At 39.8% G+C, this 15,011-nt stretch overlaps 2 protein-coding genes across 7 annotated transcripts in view; one reads left to right on the plus strand and one right to left on the minus strand.

Moving 5' to 3' along the window:
* Window positions 1–2,491: 2,491 nt before the first annotated feature.
* Window positions 2,492–14,555, minus strand: OCIAD2 (OCIA domain containing 2). 5 transcript variants are annotated; one of them, XM_061583307.1, is made up of 8 exons: window positions 14,384–14,555; window positions 11,341–11,452; window positions 10,166–10,256; window positions 8,430–8,483; window positions 6,930–6,977; window positions 4,811–4,916; window positions 4,128–4,214; window positions 2,492–2,886 (listed from the first exon to the last, which is right to left on the minus strand). In XM_061583307.1, the coding sequence occupies exons 2-7, from the start codon at window positions 11,398–11,400 to the stop codon at window positions 4,133–4,135; spliced, it is 441 nt and encodes a 146-aa protein (XP_061439291.1). In that variant the 5' UTR covers window positions 11,401–11,452; window positions 14,384–14,555; the 3' UTR covers window positions 2,492–2,886; window positions 4,128–4,132. The 5 variants fall into 5 exon arrangements, with proteins under 5 accessions (XP_061439291.1, XP_061439290.1, XP_061439292.1 ...); XM_061583306.1 differs by having other exon boundaries at window positions 14,367–14,555; XM_061583308.1 differs by having other exon boundaries at window positions 14,351–14,555.
* Window positions 5,361–15,011, plus strand: part of CWH43 (cell wall biogenesis 43 C-terminal homolog) — a 56,331-nt gene continuing 46,680 nt past the window's right edge. The window contains exon 1 of one of the 2 annotated variants that reach the window (XM_061583303.1): window positions 5,361–5,499. The gene's annotated coding sequence lies outside the window, so the exon portion shown is untranslated. Of the gene's footprint in view, window positions 5,500–14,273; window positions 14,637–15,011 lie in introns of those variants that run through there. The other variant, XM_061583302.1, reaches the window with a different exon arrangement.

Genomic DNA, 15,011 nt, shown 5'->3' on the forward strand with positions numbered 1-15,011 from the left:
GAAAACATGATTTTGGTTCCCTCTTTGCTTTATAAAATCAAAAGGATCAGTTTCTGACAAGACATGTGGTGGAGGCACAACACATGATTTGTATTAATAAGATTCAGTCAGGTAGAGTCTGGCATAAATCTTGATATTTCCATTTTATTTTATATTCAATTACAACAGATATATTTTCAGAGGAGGAGAGAGCTTAACTCATACAGAAGATTGAATAATAGGTCTACTTTAATTAAAAAGTCTTCCTGTATCAAATATAATTATGTAAGAGGGTGTCAAATATTTATTTAAAATTATTTTTATGCTGCCTTGTGTCTTACAACAGGTATTCAAGGCAGCAATGATTTAAAAAAAGACTTGGGGTATGTTGTTTCTGTGGTTTATACAAAAAGTCTCAAAGTAGCTTAGAAAGATAAAATCCAAAAAGATACAACCAATTAAAAGCCAATGTAAAAGAAAATACAGCACAACATTCCTAACATTTACAATGTTACTGGTTTTTTGTTTGTTTGTTTAGTGTTCTGTTGCTTGTTCGCTGCCCTGGGCTCATTCTGGGAGGAAGGGCAGGTCATAGCTTAAATAAGTAAAATGTTCCTCCAACAATAAGGTACGGACAACTCTTATTCCACCCCACTAACAAGTGAGCAGCACAGTAGAGGCTAACTTAGCCACCAAAAACCTGGGTACATCAAAATATATTAGCCTGGTGCCTAAAAACTGACAACAATAGTACCAGATGTGTTTCCCTAGGAAGAGTGTTCCACAGCTTGGGGGTGGTGGTGGGGAGGGCTGACTTGACCAAGTCTGGGAGGGGGAGTGAATGGGTGAATGGGCAAGAGGAGGGGGAGTAAATGCTGGAGTGAATGGGCAATAGAATGCTTGATGATTGGCTGAATGTTTAAAATGGGAACTTGTGCAACTACCCTCTGCACCTTTTTTGGATGAGGTATGCAAAGAAGGGCCTCTGCTGAAGTTTGTAGAGTTTGGGCTGATTCATGTGGGGACAGGGCCCTTGGCCTATTGAGGCCCTAAGGCCTTACAGGCAAAAACCAGCACTTTGAATTGAGCCCAAAATATAATTGGTAGTCAGGTCAGAAATTGCGTCATATGCTCAAAACCTTTTGGCTCCACTCAATAAGCTGGCTACTAAATTCTTCACTAGCTGTAGTGTCTGAATTGTCTTAAAAGGCAGTTCTACATAAAATACATTGCAGTAATCTACCCTGCAGGTTACCAGATAATGGGAGTGTTCACTTGTTAGATCTGCTGCTGTGATTGTAACTGTTCTCTTTCAAAATGTTTCATAGTGACATAGGAGAGAGTAACCATGCCCTAAAATGGAGTGCTCTCTAATATCAAAGGGCAAGGCATCTTATTCAGGAAGCCAAACAGTTTGCAGCTCCTGGCTGTTCCCAGTAGCAGGGGAAGGGCGGCCTAAAGCCTTAGTGGGGTAGACATTCTTGAGGTCTTAGATGAGGTGTGGAGAACCTTTGGACTTCCTGCTGTTGCTGAACTACAAGTGCCATCAGTTCCAGTAAGCATAGCCATGACCAAAGATGATGGGAGCTTTAGTTCAGCAATCTGGAGGGCCAAAGGTTCCCTATATTTGCCTTAGATGCTGATTATTCCTAATATTTTATATGAATGTGATAATAAAAGTTGGGTTGTTTTTTTCTTTGCCAAATAGGCAAAACAAACTACAGTGCAAAATGAAACTTTAAAATAGATAGGGAAAGTTTGCATGGAAGTTGAGATTAGCACTTTTTAGCAATACAGTGCTTGTCACTATGTACTGTAGATGTTCAGGCCAACTTCTCCAATCATACACCATTTAGCAGCTGACACTGCTAGATGAACAGAAGTGAAATTGCACTTGTGTATTATAACTTTCTCTTAGTGTATGTATTTGGTCTTTGTATCTAGGTCCTCCTGCTTCTGAAAAATGTAAAGGCTGATTTTCATAAGTTACTCCCTCTTCTGTCTTTCCCAAAAGGCAGCTTCTTCATTTTATTTAAATATGCACTTATTATGCATATTGTCACAGATCTCAATGCAATTCCTATTGCTCCATCATAAACAACCACTATTTGTTAGAGGAATCACCTCTGCATATATCATGATCCCCTTTATTAGAAAGAATATCGTCCTAAATCAGTGTGAAGTTCACTAATAATACTATTTCCTAGTACAGGGGTTCTAAACTTGTGGTCTGTTGACCTATAGGGGGTTCATGGATGGCCTTCATGGGTTCCATAAGCCACATGCAAAAAAAAAAAACTGTGTCCAAAGCAATTAAATTGTATGCACATTTTTGTGCATGCATGTTTATGTGCATGGTTCTGGGGAGAGGGGTCCATAGATTTCATCATATTCTCAAAGGGGTCCATGACCCAAAACAGGTTAAAAACTACTGTCCCAGTAGCTTTCTGTATTAACTTGCAACTTAGTATATCTATACTGGATAAACAAAAACATTTCTTCACACCTTAAATGTTTTTATATTAATGATATATTGATTGGTTTATTCAGTTTAACAAGTTATATACATCAGTTACAGAACAAATGCTGTATAAGGTCAAACTTCTTAGCAAGTTTAGCTATTTGACAGGTACTCTGAACTGCACTGATAAGATCCAAGCCTGAAAGCAGAGTAGATTAAGCACTTAAGCACTGCAGTGGCAGTCATACTGTTGTAAGTTGTTGGGAACCTTTAGCTTTCATCTTCAGTTTAGTGCTGCAGAATGTGCAACATACAAAGCAAAATAACTTTTATTTTCAAAGTTCATGTAAAACGTATGAGGGAGTTCAAATGACAGCAGATTCTTCAGAATTGTGAGATCATTGTGTAGAGCAGCTACCATAACAAAATGGTTTCTTCCACATTATCTGCAAGAGAAAAGTACTCATTAAAGGGATATAACCAGCTTTGCTGTTCAAGTGCAAATACATAAAGGTTTTGGAGGTAAGCTCTGTCCTAACTATAGGGATTTTTTCCCTATAGTTCAAATGGTAAAGTTTGACTGGTGAGTCCTCTTTATCTCAAGTAAAGAAACACAGTAATTACAGCCTATGGTTTAAAGGTTGTTAGCATAAAATTGAGTAGTCTCATAAATGTAGCATTTTATTAAACATTCTTCTGACTAAAAATTTAAACAAATACAAAGTAAGTTGTCTTGCAACACTGCAGGTTTTGATTGATGAGCTGTAAAAGCAACCATTATGCATTGTTTGAATAATGTAGTATGAGCAAAATAAGCTTTTTATTTTTTTACATTTGTCTCCCATCCCTCTTTTATCATGGAACCCAAGCCTAGAGATGTGAAGGCCCAGAAAAACCTGTAAAAATGGGGAGGGGACTTTTCCCCCAATTTCCCCCCAAGCCTTTCTATCTCTACCCAAGGTTTCATATATTTAGTTCCTAGGTGGGCCCCCATGCAGGCACTGATCAGACCTAGAATGGCTTAGCTTCAACAAGAAGGTTACCTCATGCACCTTCAGACAATACTCTGGGCCAATTTTCTAAACTAATTTTCATATGTTGTGTTAGAGCAGCAGCACTGAATAAGTGCCACATGCAGAATTAAGTTTTGCAACATGTTTGAAAGGAAACAGTTAAAAGGGGAAATGAATCACTAATAGATGCAGGCTACACAATTTTCCCCTTCGATCATGTAAGTGATTGCACATTCAACTGTCATCACTTCTTCAGTTACATCTAAAACCATTGTTAATTTGAAATCTAATTCTGGGAGAATACTTGAAAGTGCATATTATTGTTACATTATGATCTAATGCACACACAACAGCCAGTCATACTCATGTTCTTGCCTTCAGAGCAAATCAAGAAAACATGGGTAGGTGAGCAGTTTAGGGAAAGACAGCAATGACATGAAGATAACCCCACTTAATACAGTTTGTGAAGGAGAAGAAAGTATTTCTGACTTGCCCCCTCCAACAAAGATGCCAACCACTTAGTGTAGCACTAACAAAAATTAGAAACATCACAAAAAACCCACAAAATTCTTTCTACTGTTTATAGCAATTCTCTGCTGGTTTTTCAAGATATCGACCAACTGAAATATTTAAAAAAATGATTAAAATCTTATTAGAACTTCAAAGATGTGTACCTGTTTCAAGAAACAGAAGCTGTTGATTTTTCCGATGCGCTTGATTCAAACTTAGCTTTGCATTCTTTGCAGATATGAGGACAGTGTCTAAGAACATTGAAAGGAAATTATGAAAAAAGTGAACATTGTACCAAGCATTCTTCCAAAGAATTATGTATATAAAAAAGATCTAGAGATCTTCACATGGGGATAATGGGAGCTTAGCACCTGACATTCCAACTTCACTCTGGGTCTCAATGCACTTGGGCCAAAAATGTCATCTGCTCTGTCTTTCACACAGAAATTTGCACATGATCTAACTACATGTGGAAAGATAAGGTGTTTTGCACAAATTGATTCCGTGTGGTCATAACTCCAGTGTGCTGCAGATAGGCAGTTTGTGTTGGATCCTAAGATGCTCTGCTGTGAATAGAAGGACCCTGGATCCAATGGAATCTTCCACTAACAGAAGGGGGGGAGGCAATTTTCACCCACTTATCTGCAGACCCTGTGTCACTTTCAGTGCTGTTCTGGAATGTCCCCCAATCAGTGCAGATGCAGGGGAAATGAGAAAAATCAGTGACATTTTTGTCAAGCCCTTGTGACTTATGAGTGGGTTTTCAGATAGTGTTCATACCACAAAGTTAATCTTATCACTAGTTCCTTGATACAAACCAAAGGTACATATTATATTCCCAACAAACCTTTTCCATCCTGGGCCAAACGGTTGAAGACCAGCATCTTCAAACTTCTTCTGACAAGTTCTTATATATGACATTGTCCCAATAGCAAAGCCCAGGGCACCAGCAACTGTAAAGAGAGATCGAAGTATTGTGTTACATAACAACTATAAAGTTATGTATAAGTAGTGTCATGAACCTGTATATGTTCATGAGTTATTAAAAATCTCATAAGTAATATCTTGGCTCAAGCAAGGGGCTCTGGGAGATTCTACAGTTAGGAAAAGTCAGGCCTCTGACAAAGCAAAATCCTGAGTTTCACTTTCCAGCTGAGGATGGTTAAGAAGAAGCCTAAACACGAACACCTGGCTATCTGTGCTGATTAGCAAGTGCCTAGCACTCAAGGTCATTCTTGGCCTGTGAAGTTTGAAACACAGTTGGGAGGGGGGCCTGAAGGTGCGCAAAAGGGAGAAACATCTAGAAAGGGGTTACATCAGCCCATTCCTGATTGGATAATTAATCTGGGACCGTTAGGATCCTTTCCCTTAAGTATAGGGCTGGAATCCCAAAGCTTTTGTTCCCTGAAGTTGACCTAAAGGGTTCCTGGTTCCCTAAGAGTTGCCTATGGGAGGCAACTACGCAGGGTTCCATTCTTCTTGTTCTGATGCCAACCTTTCTTAGGAGAGCAGTCATTGCAACCATCTACCTCATGTGTAAGTATTAGGCTAGATAAGGTTGTTATTTTCTTGTTGTGTCTGTGAGTCCTCTTGTACCAAAACCCGTTTGGGTGTATGGTCCTAAAGGATTACTTGCTGCTATACATTTGATGTGCACTTATATATTTTAATAAAGCTACTTCTATTTAACCTGGTATGTTCATTGAGAGAAAGGGTGGTTCTGAATTCAGCACCTTGACCATCTCAGTCACGTAACTACCAAAGAGGGAGAAAGAAGTTAAAAGCTTAACTCTAAATTGAGGTATTAAACCAGAGGTTCCTGGCAAGGAGTGTAACTGTGGCTCTTGCCTCATAGGATCTTGGTTTTACCTACTGCCTGGGCTCAGAGATCCCCTGGCTCTGAGTGGACCAGTAACAGGGGTGGTGGCAGCCTACCTTCTACCTTGCAGGGTTGGTGTTGGATTGCACAGCCTTGGCAGGGTTGAATTGGTATGTTTTCGCTTCCAGTCCCATTTCCTTAAGGGTGGGGTTTGGTTCCGACGCATGATTCCTGTGCCTTGACGGTAGGGACTCATGACAAGTAGTACAGTCATTATAGAGCATTCTCTAGATCAGATTTGTACCTTGCTAGTTCACACTCATTTGGAAAAGAAGGAAACCCAGAAAGAACTGCTGCTTCATTCTGATGACATTCCCATGTGTATAGCGGTAAGTGGTGGGAAGTTAGAAATACCCTGTTCTATTACTCTTAATGCTAGTGCTTGGTTAATGCCACAGTTCACAGCTTCCTGTATGCAGCAATAGGCTGCACGCTTGCTGCTACATCGGAGGATTTTGATATGTTTACCCATAGAACCAATGGCTGGTACTAAGCTGGGGCTCCTAAATGGCTAGGACCAGTGAGGAGTGTGATCTGGGAGAAGAGTGGTCTAGGGAGAATCCTAGAGGAATGCATTTGGCCCCCAAGCCTGAGGCTCCCCACCCCTGCTGTACAGTTACATTCCAGTTCTGTACAAAGGTGTGGGCTGCACAGGTTTACTTGAGCTGGATGTTCCTGAGTTGCAGGAGAGTTGGACTTGAATGTCCTCCCAGCTCTGTTACAAAGAAACCCCCTAATTATGGTAATTCATGATTATGCACTATATAAAATGGTCAGTATAAATTTACAGCACAATATATATTTTTTTGGCAACAACCTGAGTAGTAGAAAGCAAAGATGTGCAGGAGGTTGGCCAGTAGGGAGTCTGGTACCAAACAAAGATCCTTCAGATACAACATGATTCTAAAGTTCTCTCTGTAGCCATATGGTCTACAAAATGGCTTTAAGTGCTGAAAACTGACACTCAGAAGCCAGATGATGTTAAATTCCATATATCTACCAAGTTTGCATGCGCTAATCTACATTAATTAAAATGAATAGATTTTATCTTTTCTGCTTCAACTTTGCAAATAATTTTTAGACTTACGTGCTATTTTAGGGAATGATCCAAGTTTAGGGTTTGGTTTGAGAACACCTAGAATAAAATGTCATTATTAGGAAAAGCCATTTATGCCATCAATTAATCATGTAACACAGTTGTGCAAAACTATCTGTTTTGAGGTCCAGAATGACCCTAAGTTTTCTACTGCACAACTGCTATTTTAATTTTTTAGCAACTATTCAACAATATATATGTTATAATGAGGGAGGCAGCAGGGAAAGGTGCCCGTGGCAACAGAACCCATGAAGGATGTAATCTGAAGCATACTATGAAAGAGCAAGCCCTATTGCAATCAGTAAGCTTTACTTCAGAAAAGACATGTATAGATTCAGAATGTTAGCTGCCAATACTGGTGATTTTTTTTCATAGCCAGACAAGATAATAGGGAAATTTAAAAAATGAAATTACATATTGGCCCTCCTTCCCAGCCCTTCAAAATTTATCAGATGCAGCATTTTAATTAATTTTTAATGCCACTTTCTGTTCCCTACTGTTGTTGTGCCAAGTTGTTCTATGCATTTGGGGGAGGTCCCATAGTGCCCTAAATACCCCCACAAGTGGCAGTAGCTCCACATCCAGAAAGGTGCCTGCCACTCTCTTATACTTAGAACACTTCTATGGCACTTGGACACCTTCAGTATGCAAGATTCCTACAGCTTCAATTCTTCAAGCAGTGATCTGGGGATATCATGGTGGTGGAATGGGTAGGTTTCAGATTCTCTTCCCATTCCAGTACTAAAACTGAAGGAAAGATTACTCCCTCTACCTGCTCACCAAATCAACCATTTGGTAAGTGGGCCGGGAGGGGGAGAAATCTGCATCCTTCTTGTGAGCTTGTTTCTGTGCATTTGTGTCTGTGTTCCTGGTCTAGACACATCTAGAAGAAGTGTGAGCAAAAAACTGAAAGGATATTTGTACCCCATTAAAAACACACAAACAACTTACTTCCCAACAAGTTTTTCCAGGCCATCAAATTAACTATGTCACCATACCCAACAAAGACAGCACATTTCACTTTTCTTGTAAAAAAAATTACATTTTAAGTGAACACATACAATATTAAGCATACAACTAAAAATGTAAAATGTGAATGTGGTAAACACAGGTCATACACTCTCATCAGAAAGCCGTGACTGAATATACACACAACACAGAGATGCAGTCAATGGCAATTCTGGGCTTGCCTCTACATAGTAATGTGTGAAAATGGCCCATAGATTTCACAGGATCTGTGGAATATCTTTAACCCTATGAGCTGACACTTCATCCAGATTGAGCTCCCCCCACCGCAGCATCTATTTTATTTCCTCCAGCATTTATCAAACTGAAGTGGTTGGCCACTGTGAGAACAGGATGCTGGACTAGATGGGCCACTGGCCTGATCCAGCAGGCTCTTCTTATGTTCTTATGTTCTTAAGCAGTAAACAACTGGTGGTTCTAAAATGTTTTCCATGTGCTTTTCACACACACACACAAGCTATTTACCATTGGCGACTAGTCCTTGAGTGATAAGCATACTTCCCAGTGACAGAGGAAGAGCTGCAAACAATGGAACAAATAATTATAGCATTTGCATAAATTCTAATCTATCCACCACCCATAACCTCAATGGGGCATTAAAATGTGGTCTTGTCAACTAAATTTCTGAAACTGAAATTCTGAGGTAAAATCCTTATAATGCTGACTTCACTGAACATTAGATTTTACACTTTGGGTTGTTAAATAGTTTTTCATTTTCTCTTCAAAAGCATTAAACCGCCTTTTTAATTCTGCCCACACTTTATGTATGTTAAGTACAGACAATAGCCTTGATCCAACTCCAACCTTGCACACCTGTGTGCAACCATTAGGTGATATCCAGCCATCCAGTTTAATGGGGCTGGATGAGCACATGCAACTCCAATATGCATCTACAGCACACAGAAAAGAGACTGAGGCACGTGGCAGCATGTGTGGACAAATGAAAAAACAGAAGAAATCACTGACTTTGTAAATAAGTCTATAAAAACACAAGCCCATAAAAAAATGATCACCATATCTGTTCATATATGATTTTGGTTCTTCAAATGTATATTTTATGCCATCTCTTTCGGAAGTTACATTTGTTACCTAAAGTAGTACATTATCAAAAACATTTTTAAAAACTTCCCAGATTGGTTCCATGGATCAGGTTCTTTACTAGCCACAAGCAGTGAGGCAAGCAGCTCTTACAAGCCTGCTATATTCAAAGACATTGGCCAAGTTTGGACAATCATATCTCAGCTTAATATAAGATATGAGCAAATATTTAGCCCACTCAAGTAGCTGCTACACTCCTCCCTTCACAGGAACCCTCTATCTACTTAACTATGATTTCCCATTTCATCTGAACCAGGAAACTGTGGTTATCAGCTTCAGAACAAGGTAGGTTCTTAAAACTTTCAGATCTTGGCTTAAGATCTTAGCTTGTTCTGAAGTTGTAACCATAGTTTCCTGGTTCAAATGAATTGGTTAGACTTCCTTGTCAAATTGTTCATTCAGTGAAGGGGGGGCAAAGGGCTGCATGTGCTGCCAAAATTTCTATTCACATCTCAACCTATTGAACTGAGATATGACCATTGGCTGAGGTTAGATGTAATGACAAACCATGGTTTATAGTTGTGGGAGTGATCCTAGGAAAGTCTTGACCTCATGCCCTTCCCCTTCCCCTTCCAGCATGGCTACAAGAAGATTAGAAGTTTTCACCTCCAGTTTTAATTAACTGTAGTTTAGCATTATGACTGAACCCAGACAAACTGCAATAATTCGTAACTGTAGTTTATTCAGCAAACAATAGTCAAGATTAACCACAGTTTAGGCTTCACATCTAATGCTAAACCATAGTGAGTCAAAAATGGAACAAAAGCTTTTGATATTTTTGCCAATGTGTCAAAGCAGAAGGGAGGAGAGCACCCAAACAACAAGCCCAAGGCTTGCCTAAACTTATTCCCTTAATAATATGCTATGTCTGAATGTAACCACTGAAGATAATTCTCATCTCTGCTCACTGCAACAATGAATCATATTGGTAAATAATCCAGCAAGCTGTGGACTCACGCTGTGAAAAAAAAGATGCTCAAAGCAAACCTAGTATTCTCAAACAAGCTATAAAACAAGTGATGCAAATGCTGCAAGAAACACCCCTCTCCTCCCCCAAACAACTCAGTTATATTTCTTATTGGATTAAAAACAAAGCAATATACCTCTGTACCAGAAACTTTCCTCTTTACATTGTTGACGGATCTTTGCAAGTTCTTCAGTATTAAAATTTGAAATTGGACAATGGAGCAGGCCCTTAAAATAAAAGGTAACAGATACTTTTATAAGAATATCACAATAAATTATAAAGGGAGTATCCTTGGTTTTTTCTTTACCCCCTCACCCTGTAGCAGAGCTTGGAAAAGTTACTTTTTTGAACTACAGCTCCCATCAGCCTAATCCAGTGGCCATGTTGCCTAGGGCTGATGGGAGTTGTAGTTCAAAAAAGTAACTTTTCCAAGCTCTGCCCTGTAGAGTATAAAACACAGGTAGTCTACTGTTTATTTTATTATCTTTGCACACTTGGTGGAAACCTAATAAAGGCACTTGTATAATTTAAACACCTTTCAAGAGAAATAAAGTTAAAAATAGAAAGGGAGAAAAATAGTTCTCTTTTGCAAATATTACAAGAACATTGGAAATATTCTACTGTTGCAGTTAGTGATACTACCAAACATGCAATGTAAAAACAAAATGATCAAGCTTTAAAACTTGTCAGTATACTCTGACTATAATGTACCTTCATAAGCTTAATTTGTAATTCTCAGTTGATATTAAGGAGTCTAAATGTGGCAGAAATGATTGGTGCCAGTCTTTAAATAATGGATGGGGAATCTGGCCCTTCAGATGTTGAACTAGAACTCCCATCATCCCTGACCACTGACCATGCTAGCTAGAGTTGACAGTCCAACAATATCATGTCCCTCCCATCCCTGCTTTAAAGGTATCTTTTATAAGTCATTTATTGCTCACCTGCTACATTATTCCATTTCCCTTTTCCCCTAGCATGTACAGGTATGAGGCAAAAATCCGTGCAAAGATCTGAACGTCTTTCTTTAAAAGTCTTTCAATGTCAGCAGCACAGAATTAAAAAGAATCCTATTGAGCCTTGCTAGGCCTTGTGGGCTTTACATTGGAGGCAGAGCTACCCTATCTCCTTCTTATTCTTAGTATGTATTAGTTCATGAAAGCTATTATTCCTCATGTTTTCATTGCCAATGCACTGGAAAAGTAAACGACTGAAGGGCAGGACTCCTTTCATTTCCATACAGTAATCAAAGCTAATCAGATGAGCTTCTGCCATGATGTAAAAATCAGTCTCTGAACAGAAATAACAAACCTGGCTCTTTTGATCTGCTGAAGGAGCCTGAACTTTCCCATCACCAGGGGCAGAAGCCATAGCTCTTGATAATGTTGCCAGCAAATCTGATCTCTAGGAAAATGTTGAGTGTCTTAAAACAAAACAAAAGGTATAAGAATTCAACATGCATTTAAAAACAACTTCACAAATATGTAGTTTTACCATATAGACATTTTAAGCTGCCATATACCAAGTGAGACTATTGGTCCATCTAGCTCAGTACAGTCTACCTTAGGCTCCATCTATACTATACATTTAAAGCAGTATCATACCACTTTAAACAGTCATGGCTTCCCCCAAAGAATCCTGGGAACTGTAGCTAAGGGTTCTGAGATTTGTTAGAAGATTCCCATTTCCCTCACAGAACAACAATTTAGCAATTTAACAGTCAAATCCTTCTTCCCAGGGAACTCTTGAAACTGTAGCTCTATGAGGGAACCGTAATCTCCTAATAACCCTCAGCATCCTTAACAAATTACAGTTCCCAGGATTCGTGGGGAAAGTCATGATAGTTTAAAGTAGCATGATACTGCTTTAAATGCATAGTGCAGATGATAGTGGCTTTACATGAAATGTCCATCCCAACTCCATTGCCAGAGATACATTTCTTAACTATCTTGAAAGCTTTTTAAAAAGTGTTTTTAATGCTTTTGTTTGCCACCCTGGGCTCCTGCTGGGAGAAAGGGAGGAATATAAATCAAATAATAAATAAATAAACTAGAGATGCAAGAGATTTAATCTAGGACCATCTGCATGCAAGGCCTGTGCTCTACCACTCAGCTCTGGCCCCTCTACCAAAGAAAATCAGAAGAAATATGACATCCAATGAAGAATGTGTTCTCATTGTTGTTCCTTCATTATGACATTGTTTCATTTGACAGTATCACTGTGGCATGTTATGATTTTGTAACCCAACTTGAGCACAGCTCTGCAGAAAGTCGGCTAAGTTTTTGGATATAGGAAATACATAAAAGCAATCATACCACACTACACACCTGCTTACAGGTTAATGAAGAGTCATAATTAATATCTATAAACACATTCTGTAAAGTAAGCAACAAAGTATGTAAAGCTTCATTCAACCTAAGGCTCAGTCCCATAAAACATATTAGTACTTCAGCCTAGAATGTATATCATACTATTGAAAATGGCAATACATCTGCCTATGCAGCATGCCAAGCGAGAAATCTTAGTTAGGTTTTACATAACTGGAATGGAGCAGGGGAAGCCAAGCAGGGCTGCCCCCTCTTTTGCTAGATCTATTCCTCTACTGCGAGAACAGCCCAACATGAGGCCCGTTGGAGACAGAACAGCAGCAAAAATATCACCTAATAAAAGTATACATAATAGGCTACCCTCCCTGGCAGAGGAACAAACTAATTATCATTAATAATAAATGAAAAACAGGGCAACACTGTTTTTAGTCATGACATGTACATTATGCAAGGCATGGCAACTACCCTAAGCTCCGTGAAGATGAACGAGGTATAAATGTGACAGATTTATAGGCAGTCACTTTTCCTTTCAGTAATTAAGCAATGGTCATGACAAGAAATAACTAGATCATACTATTTACATCTCCCCATCCAGCACTGAATTTTACCAGTGGTTCACTTTTCTAGGCCTACACGTCACAATTGGTTTGGGAATCACCCGTGTCTCCAGTAGCCAACACAAGAAGTGTGGACATAAAACACACCTGTGCAACCAATCTTTAAATACCTTTTGTACAAAGGTCTTCAAATCCTGGCCCAATCAGGGTTCTCAAATTAAGCTTTACATTAAACTAAACATGCATACAATGTTTAAAGATACACCATGCCTTTCTTATGTCACACTTCACTGCAAGCCACAACACATTACATTAGCACCAGTGTTTCTTCTCCACAGGAAATATAGAGTAATGCAGGCAGAACAATTCTAACCAGGTATATATGCTGGTGTATCTCCTGTGTTAAATTAAACTGAAAGCTAACTGCTCCTGGCAGGTGGGAGACGTGGAGTTTTGAGAGCAGTATAAATACCTTCATTTTCTGCTCTTCCTTTAACTCCTATAGGGTGAATTCAGTTACACCCGCATTTTTGGTGCCCGTAAATTATACTGAACTCTGTGAGCGGGAGCAGTGAATAAAGGGAGTTAGGAATGGATGCATGTAACTTTGTTCACCCTTCTCCCCACTCTTTACACACACCGTTTTTGCCCTCTATACTAGTGTAACTTCCATGGGCTTAATTTATATTAGCAAGATTTGTGTCAGTAGCAAGCTGGGGCAAAAATAATTTACAACTGCTTAAGGCCAGCTCAGCTGTCTGGGGATTAGGACTGCAGCACAAAAATGCAATCCTATGCATATCAGCGCAGAAGTAACTCTGATTGATTTCAACAGAGATTATGTCCAGCAAAGTGAATATAGGATTACAACCTTGACAAATGTATTCCAGCTAGGGTTGTCAGGCTCAGGGCCAGAGATTGATCCTGTATCTTTAGGAGAAGAGAAAGTCAGCCAAGTGCAGGTGTTCTTGCAACACTGTTATGGGAAAAACCAGAAGGTGGAAAAGTTCTGCAGGGGGAAGGGAGAATTCCACCTTGTGGTTTTCCCATTACAGTGTTGCAAGAACACCTGCACTTGGCTGACTTTCTTTTCTCCTAAAGATACAGGATCAGTCTCAGGCCCTGAACCTTGGAACCCTAATTCCGGCATATGCTTTTGCAGGCGCTAGTCTGTTTCGTCAGATGCAATTTATGTTTATGCTGAGGCATAATGAGCATAAAGTTTAAAAGCATTTTGTTAGTCTTTCGGGAGTTACCAGGCTGCAAACATATATACGATTTTCACCGTGACTACTTTTCATTTAACTCATTGAGACTCGGTTACAATGTCCCAGAGCGCGCATGCCTATTAACACAACCTCACGTCCCCTGTCCCCGTCCGTCTTGGCATAGAAAGAGGAAAAGTCTTTGAAGCCAAAAGTCTGCGGCCCAGTGTACCGTCGAGTTAGCTCACCCCACCCGCGTCCTCACCAGACCGCGGTCCTTCCAGGCAAGCAGCCTTTGTTCATTCGCTCCCTGTCTTATCTTCCTTTTGCCTCATGTGCTCAGTTTCTCTCTACTCCCCCGCTTCCTCCTCCAACCCAGCCTCGGGCCCGGCCTATCAACGCTTGAGTACTCGGCACAGAGAAAGCGAAACACCCAATGCGGGCCTGGTTATGTAAGAAATCCTATGAAGGCGGAGCCTTTACCTCAGTACCCAGAAATTACTACCGTTCTTTGTAAGGTAATGCAGTAGAGTGAGGAGACTTTGTGAGAAAGTTGTGTTTTTAAACAGTGACATTTCTCGACGAAACACAACTAGCTCTCCCCCGTTATCCCCGTTGCGTGTCTCAAGAATTTTTTTTTTTATGAAAAGCGCCCTCGAATCACAACTCATTCTGTTTCTCTCAGCTTGATCCTCGTCACGTGTACTCTGAAGTAATTGGGAGTTACTCCCGGGCAAGTGTGCTTTAGAAGCTGTGTAGTTGTGCTTTGTTGCTGACGGCTGGGCTGGTCATTTTGCATTTTAAATACATAAAGCCTGGGTTTGGTGACAAATCTGGAAGGAAATTTTATTCCAAAAAGGGAGATTCTTATGCATCTGGAAGGAAAGTTGATG

The sequence above is a fragment of the Rhineura floridana genome, chromosome 9 (genome assembly GCF_030035675.1).
Source record: "Rhineura floridana isolate rRhiFlo1 chromosome 9, rRhiFlo1.hap2, whole genome shotgun sequence".
Classification (NCBI taxonomy): domain Eukaryota; kingdom Metazoa; phylum Chordata; class Lepidosauria; order Squamata; family Rhineuridae; genus Rhineura; species Rhineura floridana.

Excerpts from the sequence above, each read along its gene's own strand:
- OCIAD2 (XM_061583307.1), bottom strand. The coding sequence starts at position 11,400 with ATGGCTTCTGCCCCTGGTGATGGGAAAGTTCAGGCTCCTTCAGCAGAT. Across the intron at positions 6,978-8,429 it reads TCAAGGACTAGTCGCCAATG|GTGTTCTCAAACCAAACCCT; the intron begins GTAAATAGCTTG and ends ATTTTATTCTAG. Across the intron at positions 4,917-6,929 it reads ATCATTCCCTAAAATAGCAC|TTGCTGGTGCCCTGGGCTTT; the intron begins GTAAGTCTAAAA and ends CTCTCTTTACAG.